The 19,300-nt window shown below is 47.0% G+C and overlaps 1 protein-coding gene across 1 annotated transcript in view; it reads left to right on the forward strand.

The window, feature by feature from the left end:
• The window catches only part of MAP2K1 (mitogen-activated protein kinase kinase 1), a 79,699-nt gene that overhangs the window by 30,319 nt on the left and 30,080 nt on the right, over positions 1-19,300 (forward strand). The window contains exons 4-6 of the mRNA XM_075346049.1: positions 678-755; positions 8,883-8,934; positions 15,726-15,850. Coding sequence (XP_075202164.1) covers positions 678-755; positions 8,883-8,934; positions 15,726-15,850 — 255 coding nt within the window. The remainder of the gene's footprint in view (positions 1-677; positions 756-8,882; positions 8,935-15,725; positions 15,851-19,300) is intronic.

Consider the following 19,300-nt stretch of genomic DNA (forward strand, 5'->3'; position numbering starts at 1 on the left):
TTTCTGCTTGCAAAAAAAATCACCAAATATGATTTCTTAATGAAATAAAAAAAAAACAACAAACCCTCTCCTTGCACTAAAAAAGTTTTTTTTAAAAAAAAAAATAAAAAAATCTTAAATACATTCAAACATACGTTTTAATTTTGATTTCCTAAATCAATAGTACACATGAAAATATGACTTTGTAATATATTTTATCAGACAAATTTGCTTCTTTCTCTGCCAGAATTGATTTGTCATTATCAAAATTCTCACTTCTGAGGTAAAATCTGTATTTAGTGAAGACTTTCCCATAACTGAGATGGCTCCTCCCTATTCATCTAGCTCCTCCCCCTGCCTCTAGCTCCTCTCCCTGCCTCTAGCTCCTCCCTCCTCTTGTCATAGAATCTCAGAATTTTGATGACTGATCAATTCTGGCAGAGAAAAAAGCAAATTTGTCTGATAAGAAATATTACAAAGTTTCTTCTTTTCATGTGTACTATTGATTTATGAAATAAAGCGTAACTGTGTAGTTTTAATTTTTTAAGTGTATTGTCGTCATGGACTTGTCATGTTTAGTCAGTGTGAACATGCCCTTCGCTTGCTGGGTACAATATACATTTAGAGAGAGTGTGGTTCTTATTGGTTTACAATTAGACTAACATGATGCTGTGCTTTTTTTTTTTTTGTCCCAAAAGGATGGTGGATCACTGGATCAGGTGCTGAAAAAAGCTGGAAAAATTCCAGAGAAAATTTTGGGAAAAGTCAGCATTGCAGTGAGTATCCAAAAGTGTTCTGCGCACATATACAGTTTTCATCCCCAATATGTCACTCATCTGACATTGGAAGCGTTTTGCTCTGCGTTACAAGTAGCTGCAAATGGTCACAGCACTGATTTTTTTTTTTTTTTTTTTTTTTTTTTGTGCATAGTTTTTTAGCAAATTATGTAGGTCTTCACCCAAAGTCGTTAATAAGAAGTTAGTGTAAAACATACTACATTGTGCTGTGAAGTGTATCTGGAATAACTGAATCTGTTTATTTGCTTACACCTAACACCGACTAAAGTAAGATTTCTTCATCGTTCCTTATGGGAGACCCAGACCATGGGTGTATAGCTTCTGCCTCCGGAGGACACACAAAGTACTACACTAAAAAGTGTAGCTCCTCCCTCCGAGCATATACACCCCCTGGATGACCAAATCTAGCCAGTTCAATGCTTTGTGTTCAGGAGGATCACACATGCATTTTCATCTGATTTTTGATTTTAAAGAGTTGGAAGAAAAGCGGGTCCAAGCTGGACCCCTGGCATGTCCCTTCTCACCCCACTGTGTCGGCGGTGCTGTTAAGGTTGATTTCAAGGCTGGAGCCTTTACATGCCGCGCTCCTTCACCATCCCTCGGGCTCTGGCTTGAAGTGGGAGCCAGCACGGTTCTCACTGCTTTGCAGGAGACCGGTCTCCATCCGCAGCCCTCTCAGGACCCTGCCGGATGGAGCACTCATCCCTCAGGGTCCTGGCCCTGCGTCTCTCAAGCTAAGTATTGAGACGTTATTGTCAGGGTGTCTCTTGCATTTTTTATTGTTGGGAAGAGTGTGTTAGTTATTTTGGTGACATTTCCGGCCGGTTCTCTGGGTTTCCCCTGAGAACCGCGCCGAGGGTGCCTGCTCGCCGGCCGCACTGTAAAATTTAGTCCCTGGCTTCAGCTGCGGCCTACTTTCGGTTTCACTGCCCCTGCATGTCAGTCAGGCAGAGGGACAGTGCGGCGCCGCCCAGCGGCCGTTCAGCAGAGGGGAGGACACTCCTCTCTGAGGAGATGTTTCCCTCCCCTGTATATCCCCTTGGCCCTCCGGTTCCCGCTCTTGGACTAGGCCCCGCCCCCCTCCTCACTCCGGTGCCATTTTATCAGCGTTCTCACACTGATCGGCGCTGGCTGCTGCATCTCTGCAACCTGTCTGGGGGTCTGAGTTGTGGGATCCGGAGGGCACACAAATCGGTCTGGTAAGCCACAACCTCTGGTTGTGGACTTTATTATACACTCTCTGGGGGTCATTCTGAAGGAGTGTGTTCTTACTGCAGAGCCCCCACCTCAGCAGCATGTCTCACACTAGGAGCAAGGCTGCACTCAATATGCACTTCATGTAAGCTCGTACTGCCTGAACCGAGCACATATCCACATTGTGATGCCTGCTCTAACATGGTGGTGCCTCAGCCTGGAGTCTCCCCAGTGGTCCCTCCGGCTGCTCCGGCCCCGGTGGCTGAACCCCCGGCTTGGGTAGAATTGTTTACTAAGTCTATCTCCCAGTCCTTTGCTGACTCCATGGGAGAGCTGTCCCGGACTCTGCTGAGCATGCATCAGCCCCCTTCACAGGGTGCCTCTGCTGCTTCGGCTCGCTCTCCAGAGCTCACAGAGGATTCTTCATCTGCTCCCAGACCCCGTCCTCCTAAAAGGAAACGCAGGGACCCCTCTCCTTCCTCGTCCCGCGGCTCCGATTCACGAGCCGATTCGCAGGACGAGGAGGATGTCTTTACTGGGGCTCGGACGCTACCTCTATGTGCCCCATTGATCTGACTGAGGGGGATGCAGATGTTAGTGATTTGATTGCGTCCATTAATACTGTTCTGGACCTCAATCTGCCAGTATCAGAGGAGCAACCCTCTCTGGCAGAAAAGCACCAGTTTACTTTGCCTAAGAGACCAAGGAGTGTGTTCTTTAACCACTCCAGTTTTCAGACCACTGTGTCCAAGCCCAGAGCCTGTCCTGACAAACGCTTTCCTAAGTGTGGTTCTGATGACCGTTTTCCTTTTCCACCAGAGGTGGTCAAGGAGTGGGCTCTCTCACCAAACGTGGACCCTCCGGTGTCTAGACTCTCAGCCCGGACAGTTGTATCTGTGGCTGATGGCACCTCATTTAAGGATCCCACTGACCGCCAGGTTGACCTCCTGGCCAAGTCTGTCTATGAGGCGACAGGGGCCTCGTTCTCCCCATCTTTTGCAGCAGTGTGGGCTCTCAAAGCCATCTCTGCTTCTCTGGAGGAGATGCATACCCTCACTAGGGACTCGATGCCTGAATTGGTTGCTTTAACTTCCCAGGCTTCAGCCTTTTCAGCCTACGCCATGTCTGCCATGCTGGAGGCTTCTCACCGCACTGCGGTGGCCTCCGCCAATTCCCTCGCTATCCGCAGGATCTTGTGGCTTCGTGAGTGGAAGGTGGATGCTTCCTCAAAGAAGTACCTTGCTGGGCTCCCATTTGCTGGGTCCAGGCTGTTCGGTGAACAGCTGGATGAAATTATTAAGGAGGCTACTGGCGGGAAGAGTACTTCCTTGCCACAGACTAAAGCCAGGAAACCTGTCCAGGGCAGGAACCAGTCGAGGTTTCGTTCCTTTCGTTCCTCTAACTGGTCATCCTCTAAGCCCTCGGCCTCGTCCACTAACTCGGCCAAGGACCAGAAGCCCACCTGGCGCAAGAAGCCGTGTCCACAAGGGTCCGCAGGAGCTGCTGCCACCAAGGCAGCCTCCTCTTGACTATCTGGCCGAGCCAGCAACGTCCTTGGTCGGTGGCAGGCTCTCCCACTTTGGCGACGTGTGGTTTCAACACGTCTCCGACCAGTGGGTGCGGGATATCATCTCCCACGGCTACAGGATAGAGTTCTCTTCCAGCCCGCCAAACAGATTTTTTCTGTCAACTCCCCCCTGCTCCAAGGCCGCCGCCTTCTCTCAGGCTGTGGCATCCTTGCAGGCCAACGGAGTAATTGTGCCGGTTCCCGCCAGGGAACGGTTCAGAGGTTTCTATTCAAATCTCTTCCTAGTCCCCAAAAAGGACGGTTCCTTCCGGCCCATTCTGGATCTCAAGCTTCTCAACAAGCATGTTCAGGTGCGGCATTTTCGCATGGAGTCTCTGCGATCAGTCATTGCCTCCTTTACCCAAGGAGATTTCCTGGCATCCATCGACATCAGAGATGCCTATCTGCATGTGCCAATTGCAGTTTCACACCAGCGTTGGCTACGTTTTGCAATCGGAGAGGAACATTTCCAATTCGTGGCTCTCCCCTTCGGGTTAGCCACGGCCCCTCGAGTATTCACCAAGGTCATGGCAGCAGTGGTTGCGGTCCTGCACCTCCAGGGGTTGGCAGTAATTCCTTACCTGGACGACCTTCTTGTCAAGGCTTCATCCAGCGCAGACTGTCAGCGGAGTGTCTCGCTCACTCTCGCCACTCTTGTTCAATTCGGGTGGCTTGTCAATCTGCCCAAGTCCACTCTGACCCGACCCAAAAACTTACGTACCTAGGGATGCAATTCGAAACTCTGCCGTCACTTGTGAAGCTGCCCTTAGTCAAACAGCAGTCCCTCCATCTGGCGGTGCGCTCTCTGTTGAGGCCCCGCCGTCACTCCATCAGGCACCTTATGCAGGTGCTGGGTCAGATGGTGGCGTCAATGGAGGCTGTTCCTTTTGCCCAGTTCCATCTGCGTCCTCTACAGCTGGACATTCTCCGCTGTTGGGACAAGCGGATTTCTTCCTTGCACAGGTTGGTGGCTCTGTCGCCACAAGCCAGGAGCTCTCTTCAGTGGTGGCTTCGGCCTCTCTCTCTGTCTCAGGGACGCTCCTTTCTGACCCCGTCCTGGGTGATCCTCACCACAGATGCCAGTCTTTCAGGCTGGGGAGCAGTATTTCTCCACCACCGAGCACAGGGCATTTGGACTCCGTTCGAATCAGTCCTCTCGATCAATGTGCTGGAAATCAGAGCTGTGCTCCTAGCTCTCGTAGCCTTTCACCACCTGTTGGCGGGCAAGCACATTCGAGTCCAGTCAGACAACGCGACAGCAGTTGCCTACATCAATCACTAGGGCGGGACTCGCAGCCGCCTGGCAATGTTGGAGGTTCAACGCATCCTGCAGTGGACGGAGGACTCCAAGTCCACCATATCCGCAGTCCATATCCCAGGCGTGGAAAACTGGGAGGCAGATTATCTCAGCCGTCAAACCGTGGACAGCGGCGAGTGGGCTCTGCATCAGGCAGTGTTCCGGTCGATCTGCCGCAAGTGGGGCACTCCGGAAGTGGATCTAATGGCATCCCGGCACAACAACAAGGTCCCGGTTTACGTGGCTCGCTCCCACGATCCTCAGGCCTTTGCAGCGGACGCGCTGGTTCAGGATTGGTCCCAGTTTCGTCTGGCTTACGTGTTTCCCCCTCTAGCTCTCTTGCCCAGAGTCCTGCGCAAGATCAGAATGGAGGGCCGTCGGGTCATACTCATCGCCCCAGACTGGCCCAGGTGAGCTTGGTACCCAGACCTGCTCCGTCTGTCCGTAGAGGTGCTGTGGCGTCACCCGGACCACCCAGACCTTCTCTCTCAAGGTCCGTTTTTCCGCCAGAATTCTGCGGCTCTCAGATTGACGGCGTGGCTCTTGAGTCCTGGATCCTGACGGCTTCCGGCATTCCTCCCGAAGTCATCTCCACTATGACTCGGGCTCGGAAGTCTTCCTCGGCAAAAATTTACCACAGGACTTGGAGAATTTTCCTGTCCTGGTGTCGTTCTTCCGGCCATGCTCCTTGGCCTTTTTCCTTGCCAACCATCCTGTCCTTTCTACAGTCCGGTCTGCAGCTAGGACTATCCCTCAATTCTCTTAAGGGACAGGTCTCGGCTCTGTCAGTGTTCTTTCAGCGGCGTATCGCCCGACTGGCTCAGGTGCGCACCTTCATGCAGGGCGCATCTCACATCATTCCACCTTACCGGCGGCCTTTGGATCCCTGGGACCTTAATCTGGTCCTCACGGCCTTACAGAAACCCCCCTTTGAGCCTCTTAGGGAAGTTTCTTTGTTTCGACTTTCACAGACAGTCGTCTTTCTGGTGGCCATAACTTCTCTCATGAGAGTCTCTGATTTGGCCGCGCTTTCTTCGGAGTCACCTTTTTTGTTTTTTCACCAAGACAAGGTAGTTCTCCGTCCGACTCCGGACTTTCTTCCTAAGGTGGTGTCTCCTTTCCACCTTAACCAGGACATTTCATTGCCTTCCCTTTGTCCGGCCCCTGTTCATCGCTTTGAGAAAGCGTTGCATACTTTAGATCTGGTGCGGGCGCTCCGGATCTATGTGTCACGCACCGCCGCTCTTAGGCGGTGCACCTCTCTTTTTGTGCTGACCACAGGTCAGCGCAAGGGTCTCTCGGCTTCTAAACCGACCCTAGCTCGTTGGATTAGGTCGGCCATATCCGATGCCTACCAGAGTACTCAGGTGCCTCCCCCGCCTGGGATCAAGGCACACTCGACCAGAGCTGTCGGTGCCTCTTGGGCTTTAAGGCACCAGGCTACGGCTCAGCAGGTCTGTCAGGCTGCCACTTGGTCTAGTCTGCACACCTTTTCAAAGCACTACCAAGTGCATGCTCATGCTTCGGCAGATGCGAGCTTGGGCAGACGCATCCTTCAGGCGGCTGTCGCCCATTTGTGAAGTTAGGTTTTGCCTACTTCTCAGTTTTCTGTTTATTTCCCACCCATGGACTGCTTTGAGACGTCCCATGGTCTGGGTCTCCCATAAGGAACGATGAAGAAAAAGAGAATTTTGTTTACTTACCGTAAATTCTTTTTCTTATAGTTCCGTATTGGGAGACCCAGCACCCTCCCTGTTGCCTGTTGGCAGTTTTCTTGTTCCGTGTGTTTTCAGCGGCTGTTGTTGTAGTCAGAGGTTCCGGTTGTTCCGGGTTTTGCTCTGTCTCTACTTGTGGGTGGATGTCCTCCTTCAGCTTTTGCACTAAACTGGCTAGATTTGGTGATCCAGGGGGTGTATATGCTCGGAGGGAGGAGCTACACTTTTTAGTGTAGTACTTTGTGTGTCCTCCGGAGGCAGAAGCTATACACCCATGGTCTGGGTCTCCCAATACGGAACTATAAGAAAAAGAATTTACGGTAAGTAACAAAATTCTCTTTATTAGTGAGAATTTTATGTTGCTGTAGTTCTGTTCTTATATAGGCGGCTGGAACAATTTCTTTACAAAGTATTTTTGTGAAATCAGAGGAAACCAATATATTTAGTTATGTCCAATTCTGTGGCTGCATTAGTCAATCCTGTGATATTTGGTGGGAAAATAACTGCAAAAGGGAAGCCTCTGCAGCCCCTATTGTAAGTCTCTTAAATGTGAGGAATTTAGCACTATGATGGTTTTATCTTTTCAGCAGACTCCTTCTTCTTTTATATGTCCACATGACAACATTTCCTGATCCTGTGTTTTTGTAGTAAACCAGGCCTTACACACAATATGTACTCTGAAACACTAAGGCATGCAAACATTGAATACAGAAATTTGGACATGCATTACTGCTATGGAAATAAATTTAAAAATTGAGACCTGTCACTCATAAATGCCAGTTTTATGTGAGCCCAGCAGCCAGCATCAAGGTGTATCTCTTTGCTGGGTCCCTGCCTAAAATGTAGGCTTCTTCACGCTGTATATAGGCATTTTAGGTAGGGCCCAGCAAAATGATATGCCGTGACGCTGGCTGCTGGGCTCACATAAAACTTTTTTTTTTTTTATGGCCGAAGTGTTTTTTTTTTTTTTTTTTCTTTTTTTTATTATTTATTTCCTTAGCAGTAATGCATATCCAAATTATTGTATTAAATGTTTGCATGCCTTAGAATTTAACACTAGAACTACTGAGGTAGTCATTTTGACTACTTTGCACCATGTATTTCTATATAGGTATCACGAGTCCAGTAGTTCTAGTGTTAATAGTGCAGCTGTTTATTTGTTAGAGCATGTTTCGTGTTCAGTATGCACTTGTTCACACTTGTCTGTTAGGCAGTGCTATTTTTTGTTTTTGTTTTTTTTCCACTTTTACACACACTATGGATCCTAATTTTTGGTTTTGCTCATAATTTTTATTTGTAATCTTTTTTTTTTCCAGTGTAGTAATTTTGAGTTATTATAGTGTAAAAGCTGCCATACACATTGGAATAACATTGCCTAAACCCACCAATATCAGCAGAATTGGCCAGCAATCGAATATGTATGTAGGCCTCCCGACTTTTCTTCCACAATGTCCGGGGAGAGAAGGGTCTGCCCTGTTGGATTTTTGGCACTCCATCGTTTGAAGTCTGGCAATGGCTCTTAGCTTGGATGAACACTTTTGTATTTTCTATCAGTGTTGTTTTGTATGGGAGAGTCAGCGGAGATAACAGACTCTGTGTAATGTATATGAGGATTTTAAGATGTAAATACTGTAATATGGAGACAAGCATAGGAGCTCCTCTTCTTATAGGATGCATGTACCAGATATGTGGTCTTAGCCAGGTATGTTTGACTCGGAAACGCTGCACTGTTTCATAGAAATCCATACTTTAAAGGAACCGAGCCATGCTGGAGATTAGTTGGTCAGGCGGGTCCCGGTGTCTTCTTCCCACCCACTGCCATGGAGTGACAGGTCTCTTCCTATATTTACACATAGACAGAGACCTGTCAATCCAAGGAGCTGGCAGGGAGAAGCCGATCGGGACTTTCCTGTCCGACTAGTCCACAGCGCTGCTCTATCCCTGGCGGCTTTTAGATATGTCACCCCATTGTTGTGTCAAACATACACATCCGCTGTCAGAATCCCTGTAATTTGTATTTCGATGGACATATTTAAGCTCGGACTGGGGGATTAGTACTCTTTTGTTCTAGTCCCACTCAGGACACCATCTGCAAGGAGTTTGTATGTTCTCCCCGTGTTTGCGTGGGTCTCCTCCGGTTTCCTCCCACAATTCAAAAATATACTGATAGGGACCTTAGATTGTGAGCCCCAATGGGGACAGTGTTGCTGATGTATGTAAAGTGCTGTGGAATTAATAGCGCTATATAAATGAATAAATATTATTATTACATTAATTTGTAATTTTTCTTGATATTCTGTTAATAACTTGACACTGATTATATTTTTAAATAGGTGATAAAAGGCCTGACTTACCTGAGAGAGAAGCATAAAATCATGCATCGGGGTAAGGAATAAATGTTCACTTAATTGTAACCATAGAATAAGTCATATGTTAACCCCTTAACGACCGCGGGCCGTAAAATGACGTCCTAAATGACATAATCTTACTGCCCGCGGTCCTCCGGCGGCAGCATGCCGCGATCGGCACACATCTCAGCTGATTTTCACAGCTGAGATGTGTGCCTGCTAGGCACGAGCAGAATCGTTATCTGCTCGTGCCGATTAACCCCTTATATGGCGCTGTCAATACATGACAGCGCCATTATAAGCGCAATCGCGGTAAAGTTTTACTTACCGCCGAAACCGGAAGTCACGTGACGCGATCACGTGACTCCCGATAGTTGTCATGGTAGTACAGGGTCATGTGATGACTCCTGTACTACACATGAATTGGTTTCACTTTCGCTGTGCCCGGGGCACAGCAAAAGAGAAAGACAGCGTATCTGCTGTTTACAGCCTTCCAGCTGTGATCAGCAGATACTGCAGAGCGATCGGAATGCTGATCGCAATAGCCCCCTAGGGGGACTAGTAAAATAAAAAAAAAAAGTAAAAAAATAAGTTTTAAAAAATTAAAAAAAAACAAAAAAACCTAAAAGTTCAAATCACCCCCCATTCGCCCCATTGAAAATTAAAGGGTTAAAAAAATAAAAAATATACACACATTTGGTATCGCCGCGTTCAGAAACGCCCGATCTATCAAAATATAAAATCAATTAATCTGATCAGTAAACGGCGTAGCGGCAAAAAAATTCCAAACGCCAAAACGACGTTTTTTTGTCGCCACAACTTTTGCGCAAAATGCAATAAGAGGCGATCAAAACGTAGCATCTGCGCAAAAATGGTACCGTTAAAAACGTCAGCTCGAGACGCAAAAAATAAGCCGTCATTGAGCCTAAGATCCCGAAAAACGGGTCACGGAATATGGCGTAAAACGTGCGCCACTTTTTTCGGACAAACTTCCGATTTTTTTTTAACCCCTTATATAAAAGTAAACCTATACATGTTTGGTGTCTACGAACTCGCACTGACCTGAGGCATCACACCCACACATCAGTTTTACCATATAGTGAACACAGTGAATAAAATATCTCAAAAACCATAGTGCTATCGCACTTTTTTTGCAATTTTTCAGCATTTGGAATTTTTTTGCCATTTTCTAGTACACAATATGGTAAAACTGATGGTTTCATTTAAAAGTACAGCTCGTTCCGCAAAAAATGAGCCCTCACATGACCATATTGACTGAAAAATAAAAAAGTTACGTCTCTCAGAAAAAGAATGGCGAAAAAAAAAAACGGAAAGCGAAAAATCGGCCGGTCGTGAAAGGGTTAAGGAAGGCGGAGTATAGAGAAGGGTATTTCCAGTAATAAAGAGTAACTTAAGCCCGCTTTACATGCTACAATATATCTTACGATGTGTCGGCGGGGTCACGTCGTAAGTGACGCACATCCGGCATCGTAAGGTACATTGTTGTGTGTAACAGCTACGTGCGATTGCGATTGAACGGTAAAACGTTCATCGCACGCACGTCGTACATTCCTCATGAATTGTACGTCAGATTGTTCATCGTACCCGGGGTAGCACACATCGCAGTGTGTGACACCCTGGGAACGATGAACAGATCTTACCTACCTCCTGCGGCTCCCGGCCCACAATGCGGAAGGAAGGAGGTGGGCGGGATGTTTACGTCCCGCTCAGCTCCGCCCCTCCGCTTCTATTGGCCGGCTGCCGTGTGACGTCGATGTGACGCCGAACGTCCCTTCCACTCCAGGAAGTGGACGTTCGCCGCCCACATCAAGGTCGTATGGACGGGTAAGTACGTGTGACGGGGGTTAATCGTTTGTGTGGCACGTTCAACAAATTGAACGTGCCACACATACGATGGGGGCGTTGCAGAAATTGCAACGTGTAAAGCAGGCTTTAGAGCGCTGGATCTGACGACCGGATGTCAGCGTTCTCCTGCGAATATTCCAGCAAAGTCTGGCACCGTTATCACAGATAGGAAAGGGCCAGACTTTATAGGGCAGTGGTTCACACCCCTATACGGAAAAACATGGCCACCATAAAATCCAGAAAAAACAGTTACTGTCTAATGCGTGACGAGGGTGGTGCATGAGGTCCATCGAGCTCCATCGTTGGCTTGAGTTCAGCGCCCCTCTTATTGTCCAGGATGCTTCGGTAACATATTGGGTTAGTCAGTACTGTAAATGATTAGTATTCTCTGTTAGGGGAAATACGCCAATGTCACACAGTCCCTCAACAAAACAGATGTGAGAATCCTACAGTAAATTTTATTGATGCACCTTGGGTGTTGTCTGGCAAAGTGACCCCTGGACTGGAAAAGGTAATGCGCCCCTGATGCAACGCAGCATCCTATTTACAAAGGGTATGTCACTCTTTTCCTCATATTCAAGAGCAATAACCAAGGAACCCTTGGAAGTCCTTTTATGTTGGATATATGTTATGTGCGCCGGGTAATTAGTACTCCATAACAGATTTATCTGTCCTGCTAATAGTGCAGGTGCTGCCTCTGCACCCACACGATTGGCTACAGGAACCCAATACGGTAGAAAGATGTACAGTAGCCAGCCGCGACTATTCCGGATAATGGAGCGAAGTGGCTCCGCAACTCAGTAATTCTGGATAGCGACGGCATCAGGAACATCTAATCAGCAGGGGTCCCGGGTGTCGCACTCACCAAAATCAGACGTGTTTTGAAGATTGACCATGAATGTTAAAATCCCAGACAACCCCTTTAATAAATGTGGAACACTGATGCTCATGCAACAAGACCAAGACATTATGATTTTATATCTGAGAAAATTGCAAAAATAAATGACAACTGACCTCAGCTCACCAGAAAACCTCTCCGACTAGCTTTCACGACCTGCTGTATTTGCGTTTGTTTCACCAAAAACGGTGCACAAACTGATTGTCAGCATTTTTCGCTGTGTTTTTGCATTTACTTATTGCTTTCTTTGGATCAAAAACACTGCAAACCCGCTGAAAGAATTGACATGCTGCAGATTTAAAAAAACAAAACACAGCAGTTTTCCAGTTCACTCACAAAAAAAGTGTAAACGTGAGATTTCTGAGATCTCATTGCTCTATCTGATACTGTAAAAAATAGGTTTTAGGCCCTATGCGCACGCTGCGGATTTACCGCGGATTTTGTCGTGGATTTGCTGCAGAAAATGTGTCTAACTTGGCTGCAGTCAATTCCCCACTAAATCCTATGGGTTTTAAAAAATGGTGCTTTTTTTTTTTTTTTATACCTGTGGATTTACCTGCGGATTTTCCGCTGTGTAATTAATGAGCATGTCACTTCTTTTCCGCAGGTACCTGCGGTTTTTGCCATAGATAATGGTAAAAATCCGCTGGGACCAACTTGTGGAAAATCCGCGGCAAAAACGCAGATGCGGTTTTAACCGCAGTTTTTACCGCAGGTGCGGGATTCTATCAGAGGGTCCGCTTTTTTCTTAAGAAAAAGGCACTTTCTAGTCCGCACATAGCCTGAATTGCTGCAAAAAAACCCACAATGTGTCAATATAGCCTTAAAGTCCATCCTGTAAACAAGGATAGGGCCATTAAAAATGCAACCCATCAAAGAAAAATCACACCCTCGTTTGGCTAGGCTGACTTACAAATTAAACCGCTATGGCTTTTGGAACATAGTAATTAAAAAAAAAAAAGCTGTTTTCTTGGAGTGAAAATAGCTGCGTCCATAGAGCATTGAAATAAGGTGCTGTATAATTATGTTATCATGGAGAATGCGAGTCTTTACGGAAAGATCAGGGAGGGTGACAGGTTGTTTTAAAAGGATTGTAAGAGATGATTTAAAAGTGGAATTAGCTGAATTAATGTAATTTTAGATATGACCGCTCCATCGTTGGCTTGAGGTCAGCGCCCCTCTCATTGTCCAGGATGCTTCTGTAACCTATTGGGTTAGTCAGTGTGTGACGTGTATGGAGGGGGCTGGCTGTCAGGCCCAGTTTATTAGCTAAGGCTGCTTTCACACATCCAGTTTGAGCAGTGCGGCTCAATGCGGCTGAGAAACCTATGCAACGGATGCGGCGAAAACACTGCATCCTTTGCATAAGTTTTTACATGCGGCCCGTCCGTTTTTGTTCCGGTTGCGGCACGCTACTGAGCATGCGCAGTGGAATAAACCGCATGCGGCGGCCGGATGCATTTTTTTGCCGCATCCGGCGTCCATAGACATGCATTGACAAATGCGCCGCAGCGGCCGGATGTGGTTTTTTTGCCGGACAAAAAAACGTTGCAAGATACGTTGCCTCCGGCCGCCGCTTTAATTAATTTTGCTGCATCCGGAAAAAAACGGATGCAACGCAAAGCCATCAGGCCCAATCCGGTAACAATGCAAATCTATGGGGATAAAACGGATGCGGTACCGGATCAGTTTTACCCGTTTTTTTCCGGATTGTGCCTGATGGAAAAAAACCTGATGTGTGAAAGTAGCCTAAGGCTACTTTCACACATTCAGTTTTTGCTGAGCGACACAATACGGCGCTTTGCAGAAAAAATGCAACCGCTTTTTTTTTTTTTACGCCGGTTGCATTTTTTCCCCGCATAGACTTGCATTAGCGCCGTATTGTGCCGCATGGCCTTGCGTTGCGTCCGTTTTTTTGCTGGATGCGGCATATTTAGCCCATGCGGCGGCCGGATGGAACGTTGCCTGGCACTTTTTTTTGTGCGGATCTGGCGCGATGCGGCGCAATTTACAATGCAAGCCTTAGGACGCCGGATGCGGTTTTTTGCAATGCGCATGCTCAGTATCAAGCTGCAGCCGTCAAAAAACAGACGGGCCGCATGGAAAAACTTATGCAACGGATCCGTTTTTTATATTGCATAGGTTTTTGAGCCGGATTGAGCCGCACTGCAAAAACCGGAGGTGTGAAAGCAGCCTAAGCTCCTATTTCTGTCTGTGCTTCAGCTGTGACAAAGAAGGGTGCTGACTTTGCTAATGAGCGGAGCCTGATGGCCGGCTCCATCCCTAGCCATTATGCAGGGTGGAGGGGTAGTGTGTGAACTGCCGCCATGGTGAGAGGACCACTGAACTTGCGCCAAAGGTGGAGCTTTTGTTTTTTTAAATATATTACCAAGTTCAATTAAATACATTTTTAATAACCATGAAAAATATCGTTTGACCTCAACAGACAACCTCTTTTAAAGAGCTATTTACGCGATCTATTTTCATCATGCAAATGCGTGGCCGCACATCTTATGGTTGCACTGTGGCCATTTCGCTTGGACGCTTTTTTTTTTTTTTTTCCAGGAGTCCTAACAAGTGTCATACTTGCATGGCTTTCCTAGATTTTTAAAGGGAATCTGTCACCAGGTTTTTGCAACCTAATCTGAGAGAAGCATAATGTATAGACAGAGACCCTGATTCCAGTGATGTGTCACTTACTGGGGTGCTTAGTGTAGTTTTGATAAATGTTTAATCAGCAGGAGATTATCATTACAGGACTACTTGCATGCTGCAGGTAGTCCAGCATAGTCATGAGCTCTGTATAAGGCCGAGGCCACACGGGGATTTGTGCGAGTGCTCGCATGACACTTGGCACACGCTTGCAGCACAGCGGGAGCTGAGTGTCATGCGACCGATCGTGCAATCAGACCACAGTTGCAGAGGGGAGGATCGGTGCTGCAGATGAGAGGCAGGGATTTATCTCCCTATCTCCTCCATTGCCGTCTGATGCGAGAATCGCACTGCTCTCGCATTACATGGGTGTAACGCGAGAGCAATGCAATGTTTTTCTCGTTCCATAGACTTGTATGGGTGTGAGTGGAACAGGGTCGCATTACACCTGCAGCAAGCTGCGACTGTTTTCTCGGTCCGATTAGGGCTGAAAAAATAATCGCTCATGGGACCTGCCCCATAGAGTAATATTGGTTCGCGTGGAATGCGATTTTTTTTTTTTTTTTTTTTTTTATCGCATTTCACTTGCACTGTTTTTCTCACTGTGTGTCCTACGCCTAACTGCTAGGTCTGCAGCAGATAAAGCAATTATTTTATCAAAATGACAGCAAACAGCTCGGTAAGTGACACATCGCTGGAATCAGGTCTCTGTCTCTATATTATGCTGTTCTCAGATGGGGGAGAAAAAACCTGGTGACAGATTCCCTGTAATGACCAACATTTGTAGTAAGGCAATCACTGCAGCAGGAGAGAATTTCTGGGATAACCAGACAACTATGTGATTCTTTAGCCTAAAACCAGTGAAGCGCTCGCGGTGATGGCTATAGTCATGGTCATACTGATTGATAACTAGCTTTTTCAGTGTCAGATGTAAATTAGAAATTTAGATTAGATTAGATTAGATTTTAGAAGTCCTTTTTTATTTTTTTAAGGCATATGGCAGTCGCACAAATCTGTATGACATCTGGCTTCTGCCCTTGAGAGCGCGGGCGGTGTTCAGGCGTATCCGCGCAGGTTATCTGCACCCAGTTGATGGAGTGACCGTACACCAGACTGATTGCTATACAGCGCTTTCTTCTGCGGCTTCACCAAGGACAGCGGGAGGCTGACAGTATGAAGTCTGATTCTTCACGTAGCGGTAGAATAATCCACAAGTGCTTTAATTGCCCCCATGGGAGAAGCATTTAGAGCATCTGTCTCCTAGTAACTGAGAGGTATTGTTAGAGGAAAGCATCCCCTGAATCCTGCGCTGACAGCCCCCCTCCAGCTGTCTGCTCCCTGCCTCCTGCCGGCTATACCACTTATATTACTGTTCCCTGCTCTCCCCAAATTATTCTTTTACTGTATTGTAGATGTGAAGCCATCTAATATCCTCGTGAACTCCAGAGGAGAAATTAAACTGTGCGATTTTGGAGTCAGCGGACAGCTCATCGACTCCATGGCGAATTCTTTTGTGGGGACAAGATCCTATATGTCTGTAAGTGGCAATGTCTCCTTTTATATCAATCTTCTCGCTGCCGGTATAAAGAGCGCTGTGTTGCATATGTGCGTTATGTCATTTTCTGACGCCGTGTGCAGTTCTGGAGCCCATTTGCTCACATTGTGTGTCACGCAGCAGATGGAGTATAAGAAACGTCCTCCCACACTGTGTGTATGCGTGTGTGTAATCACAGCTCTCCCATACACGTGGGGGTGGGGGTGGGTGTATGCCATTTGCATTATGTCTCCCAGAGACATTCTGATGGATTACGGAATACAGATTAACACTTTGCAGCAGAAGTCCTTGGAGGTTTTATAGTGAACACTTGTACCATATGCTGTATTTTCAGGCACATTTACTATGATATTGATGTTTTATCCTCCTGGTAGGTCATCCATATAAACGCAGTGGGGGTTAAACAACCAGCAATCTCACTGATAAGCTGTTCTCAGTTCTGGTAGTGTCTGGATGTGAACAGTTGCAGAGCTGAACATCAACTGTTTAGTGGCCGCTCCTGGATACCACAGATCAGATCTGACTCATTTGATAAGGAGCTGATGCGCAGTTCCCTGCAGCAGCTGCTGTACAGTTGGTGAAGCTGTGCTGTTTAGCTCTGCAATTGTTCCCATCCAGCCGGAGCTGACAGCTGCTGATCAGTGCAAGTGGATTTTTTTCATTGGAGCCCATGGCATAGACCAGTAACAGATAATACATTAAGCCATGCTCCCGGTAATTGACATCTACCGCATTTGATGTATGAACTGATTAAATCAAACAAAACATACATGCACAACATGAATAAGAGTACATAGTATCTAAAAATGGAATATACTGAGTGCATGGGTTAGGCGTAAGTACAGACCAAGCGGATTATAAATCAGAACCAAAGAAAAGGAGAAAAAAACGCATAACAGGTCAAAATAACTTTTATTATTAAAACGTGACAAAATGGTTAGAGAAAAAGAGGGGGCGTCCCCACACATATAAAAATCAAACAAGTAGTGAGTATATACAGTGTGTGTGTGTGTGTGTGTGTGTGTGTGTGTGTGTGTATATACACCATGCAAAGACATACAATAAAGCAAATTATTATTATTTATTATTATAGCGCCATTTATTCCATGGCGCTTTACAAGTGAAAGAGGGTATACGTACAACAATCATTAACAGTACAAAACAGACTGTTATAGGAGGAGAGAGGACCCTGCCTGCGAGGGCTCAGTCTACAGGGAATGGGTGATGGTACAATAGGTGAGGACAGAGCTGGTTGCGCAGTGGTGTGCTGGACTGAGGGCTATTGTAGGTTGTAGGCTTGTTGGAAGAGAAGCTTTCCACGGTAGGGGAGAGTCTGATATGCTGAGGTAGAGCGTTCCAGAGTATGGTAGGCACGGGAGAAATCTTGTACGTGATTGTGGGCAGAGGAGATAAGAGAGGAGTAGAGAAGATCTTGTGAGGATCTGAGGTTGCGTGCAGGTAGGTACCGGGAGACAAGGTCACAGATGTAAGGAGGAGACAGGTTGTGAAGGGAGGCCAGAAAGCAGGAGGTTGCAGTAGTCGAGGCGGGAGATGATGAGGGCATGCACTAATGTTTTTGCTGATTCTTGGTTAAGGAAAGCACGGATCCGGGAGATATTTTTGAGTTGTAGTCTGCATGAGGTGAAGAGGGCTTGGATGTGTGGCTTGAAGGATAGAGCAGAGTCGAGGGTTACTCCAAGGCAACAAGCTTGTGAGAGTGGGGAGAGTGAGCAACCATCAAGTTTGATGGAAAGGCTTGTTGGAGGAGATGAGTGAGGAGGAGGAGGAAAGACAATGAACTCTGTTTTGTCCATGTTAAGCTTTAGGAATCGCGCAGAGAAGAAGGATGAAATAGCAGACAGACATTGTGGAATTTTGGATAGTAGAGAGGTAATGTCAGGTCCAGAGAGGTAGATCTGTGTGTCATCGGCATAGAGATGATACTGAAAGCCGTGGGACTCTATGAGCTGTCCCAGGCCGAAGGTGTAGATGGAGAACAGCAGGGGTCCAAGAACTGAACCTTGTGGGACACCGACAGGGGGCGAGATGAGGAAGTGGTGTGAGAATGGGAGACGCTGAAGGTCCGGTCGTTTTAGGTATGAGGATAGCCAAGATAGGGCCAAGTCTGTGATGCCCAGAGTTGAGAGAATCTGTAGTAGGAGAGAATGGTCTACTGTGTCGAAGGCAGAGGACAGGTCCAGGAGGAGGAGGATAGAGTAGTGTCGCTTGGCTTTGGCGGTTAGTTGATCATTGGTGACTTTGGTTAGGGCAGTTTCAGTAGAGTGATGTGGTCGGAAGCCAGATTGTAGCCCGTCAAAGAGGGAGTAGGAGGAGAGGTGTGAGGACAATTCAAGATGGACATGCTGTTCCAGTAGTTTTGAGGCATAGGGGAGAAAGGGATATGGGGCGATAGTTTGACACAGAGGAAGGGTCAAGGGAGGGATTTTTGAAGATGGGTGTAATGGAGGCATGTTTAAAGCATGAGGGGAATACACCACTTGTTAGTGATAGGTTGAAGAGATGGGTTAGGGCTGGGATGAGGACTGCGGTGATGTTGGGGATGACATGCGATGGGAGCGGGTCCAGTGCACAGGTGGTTAGATGTGATCTTGAGAGTAGAGTGGAAAGATTGTTTTCTGTCATGGTGGAGAAGCTGAATTTGGAGAAAGAGGGCTGAGTAGCTATGATGAGGGGCTGTGGTGATTGTAGGCCAAAGCTAGCTCTGATGTTTTCAATCTTCTGCTTGAAGAAAAAGGCAAAGTCTTCAGCTGAGAGGAGAGGAGAGGGAGGTGGTGCTGGAGGGCGGAGGAGAGAGTTGAAAGTGTTGAATAGCTGTTTAGGGTTAGGAGAGAGAGAAGATTTGAGGGATGAGAAGTAGGTTTGTTTTGCAGCAGTGAGTGTGGACTTGAAGGTGGTGAGGGACTCTTTATATTCAATGAAGTGCTCAGTGGAATGAGACTTCTTCCATCTGCGCTCAGCAATTCTGGAAGCCTGTCTCAGTTGTTTAGTCTGACTCGTGTGCCAGGGTTGCCTGTTAATTGTGCGGTTTTTGGTGTGTGTGAGGGGGCAGCTGATTCGAGAGCTGCAGAGATTGTAGTGTTGTATAAAGTTGCAGCAGCATCTGCATCGTGTAAAATTGCAATGTCTGTGAGAGGGAGAAGGGACGTGAAAGTGCGTGAAAATCAAGGTGTTTGATATTTCTGCGAGGGTGTGAAAGTTTGTGGAGGCAGGGTTGACTACTTGGAGAAGAGAGGGAGGAGAATGTGAGTAGGTTGTGGTCAGACAGGGGGAGAGTCGAGTTAGAGAGGTTAGATAGGGAACAGAGGCGAGTGAAGATGAGGTCCAGCGTATGGCCATCTTTGTGAGTAGCTGCAGAAGACCATTGGGTGAGACCGAAGGAGGAAGTGAGTGTTAGTAGTTTGAAGACAGATG

Source organism: Anomaloglossus baeobatrachus, chromosome 4 (assembly GCF_048569485.1).
Source record: "Anomaloglossus baeobatrachus isolate aAnoBae1 chromosome 4, aAnoBae1.hap1, whole genome shotgun sequence".
Lineage (NCBI taxonomy): Eukaryota > Metazoa > Chordata > Amphibia > Anura > Aromobatidae > Anomaloglossus > Anomaloglossus baeobatrachus.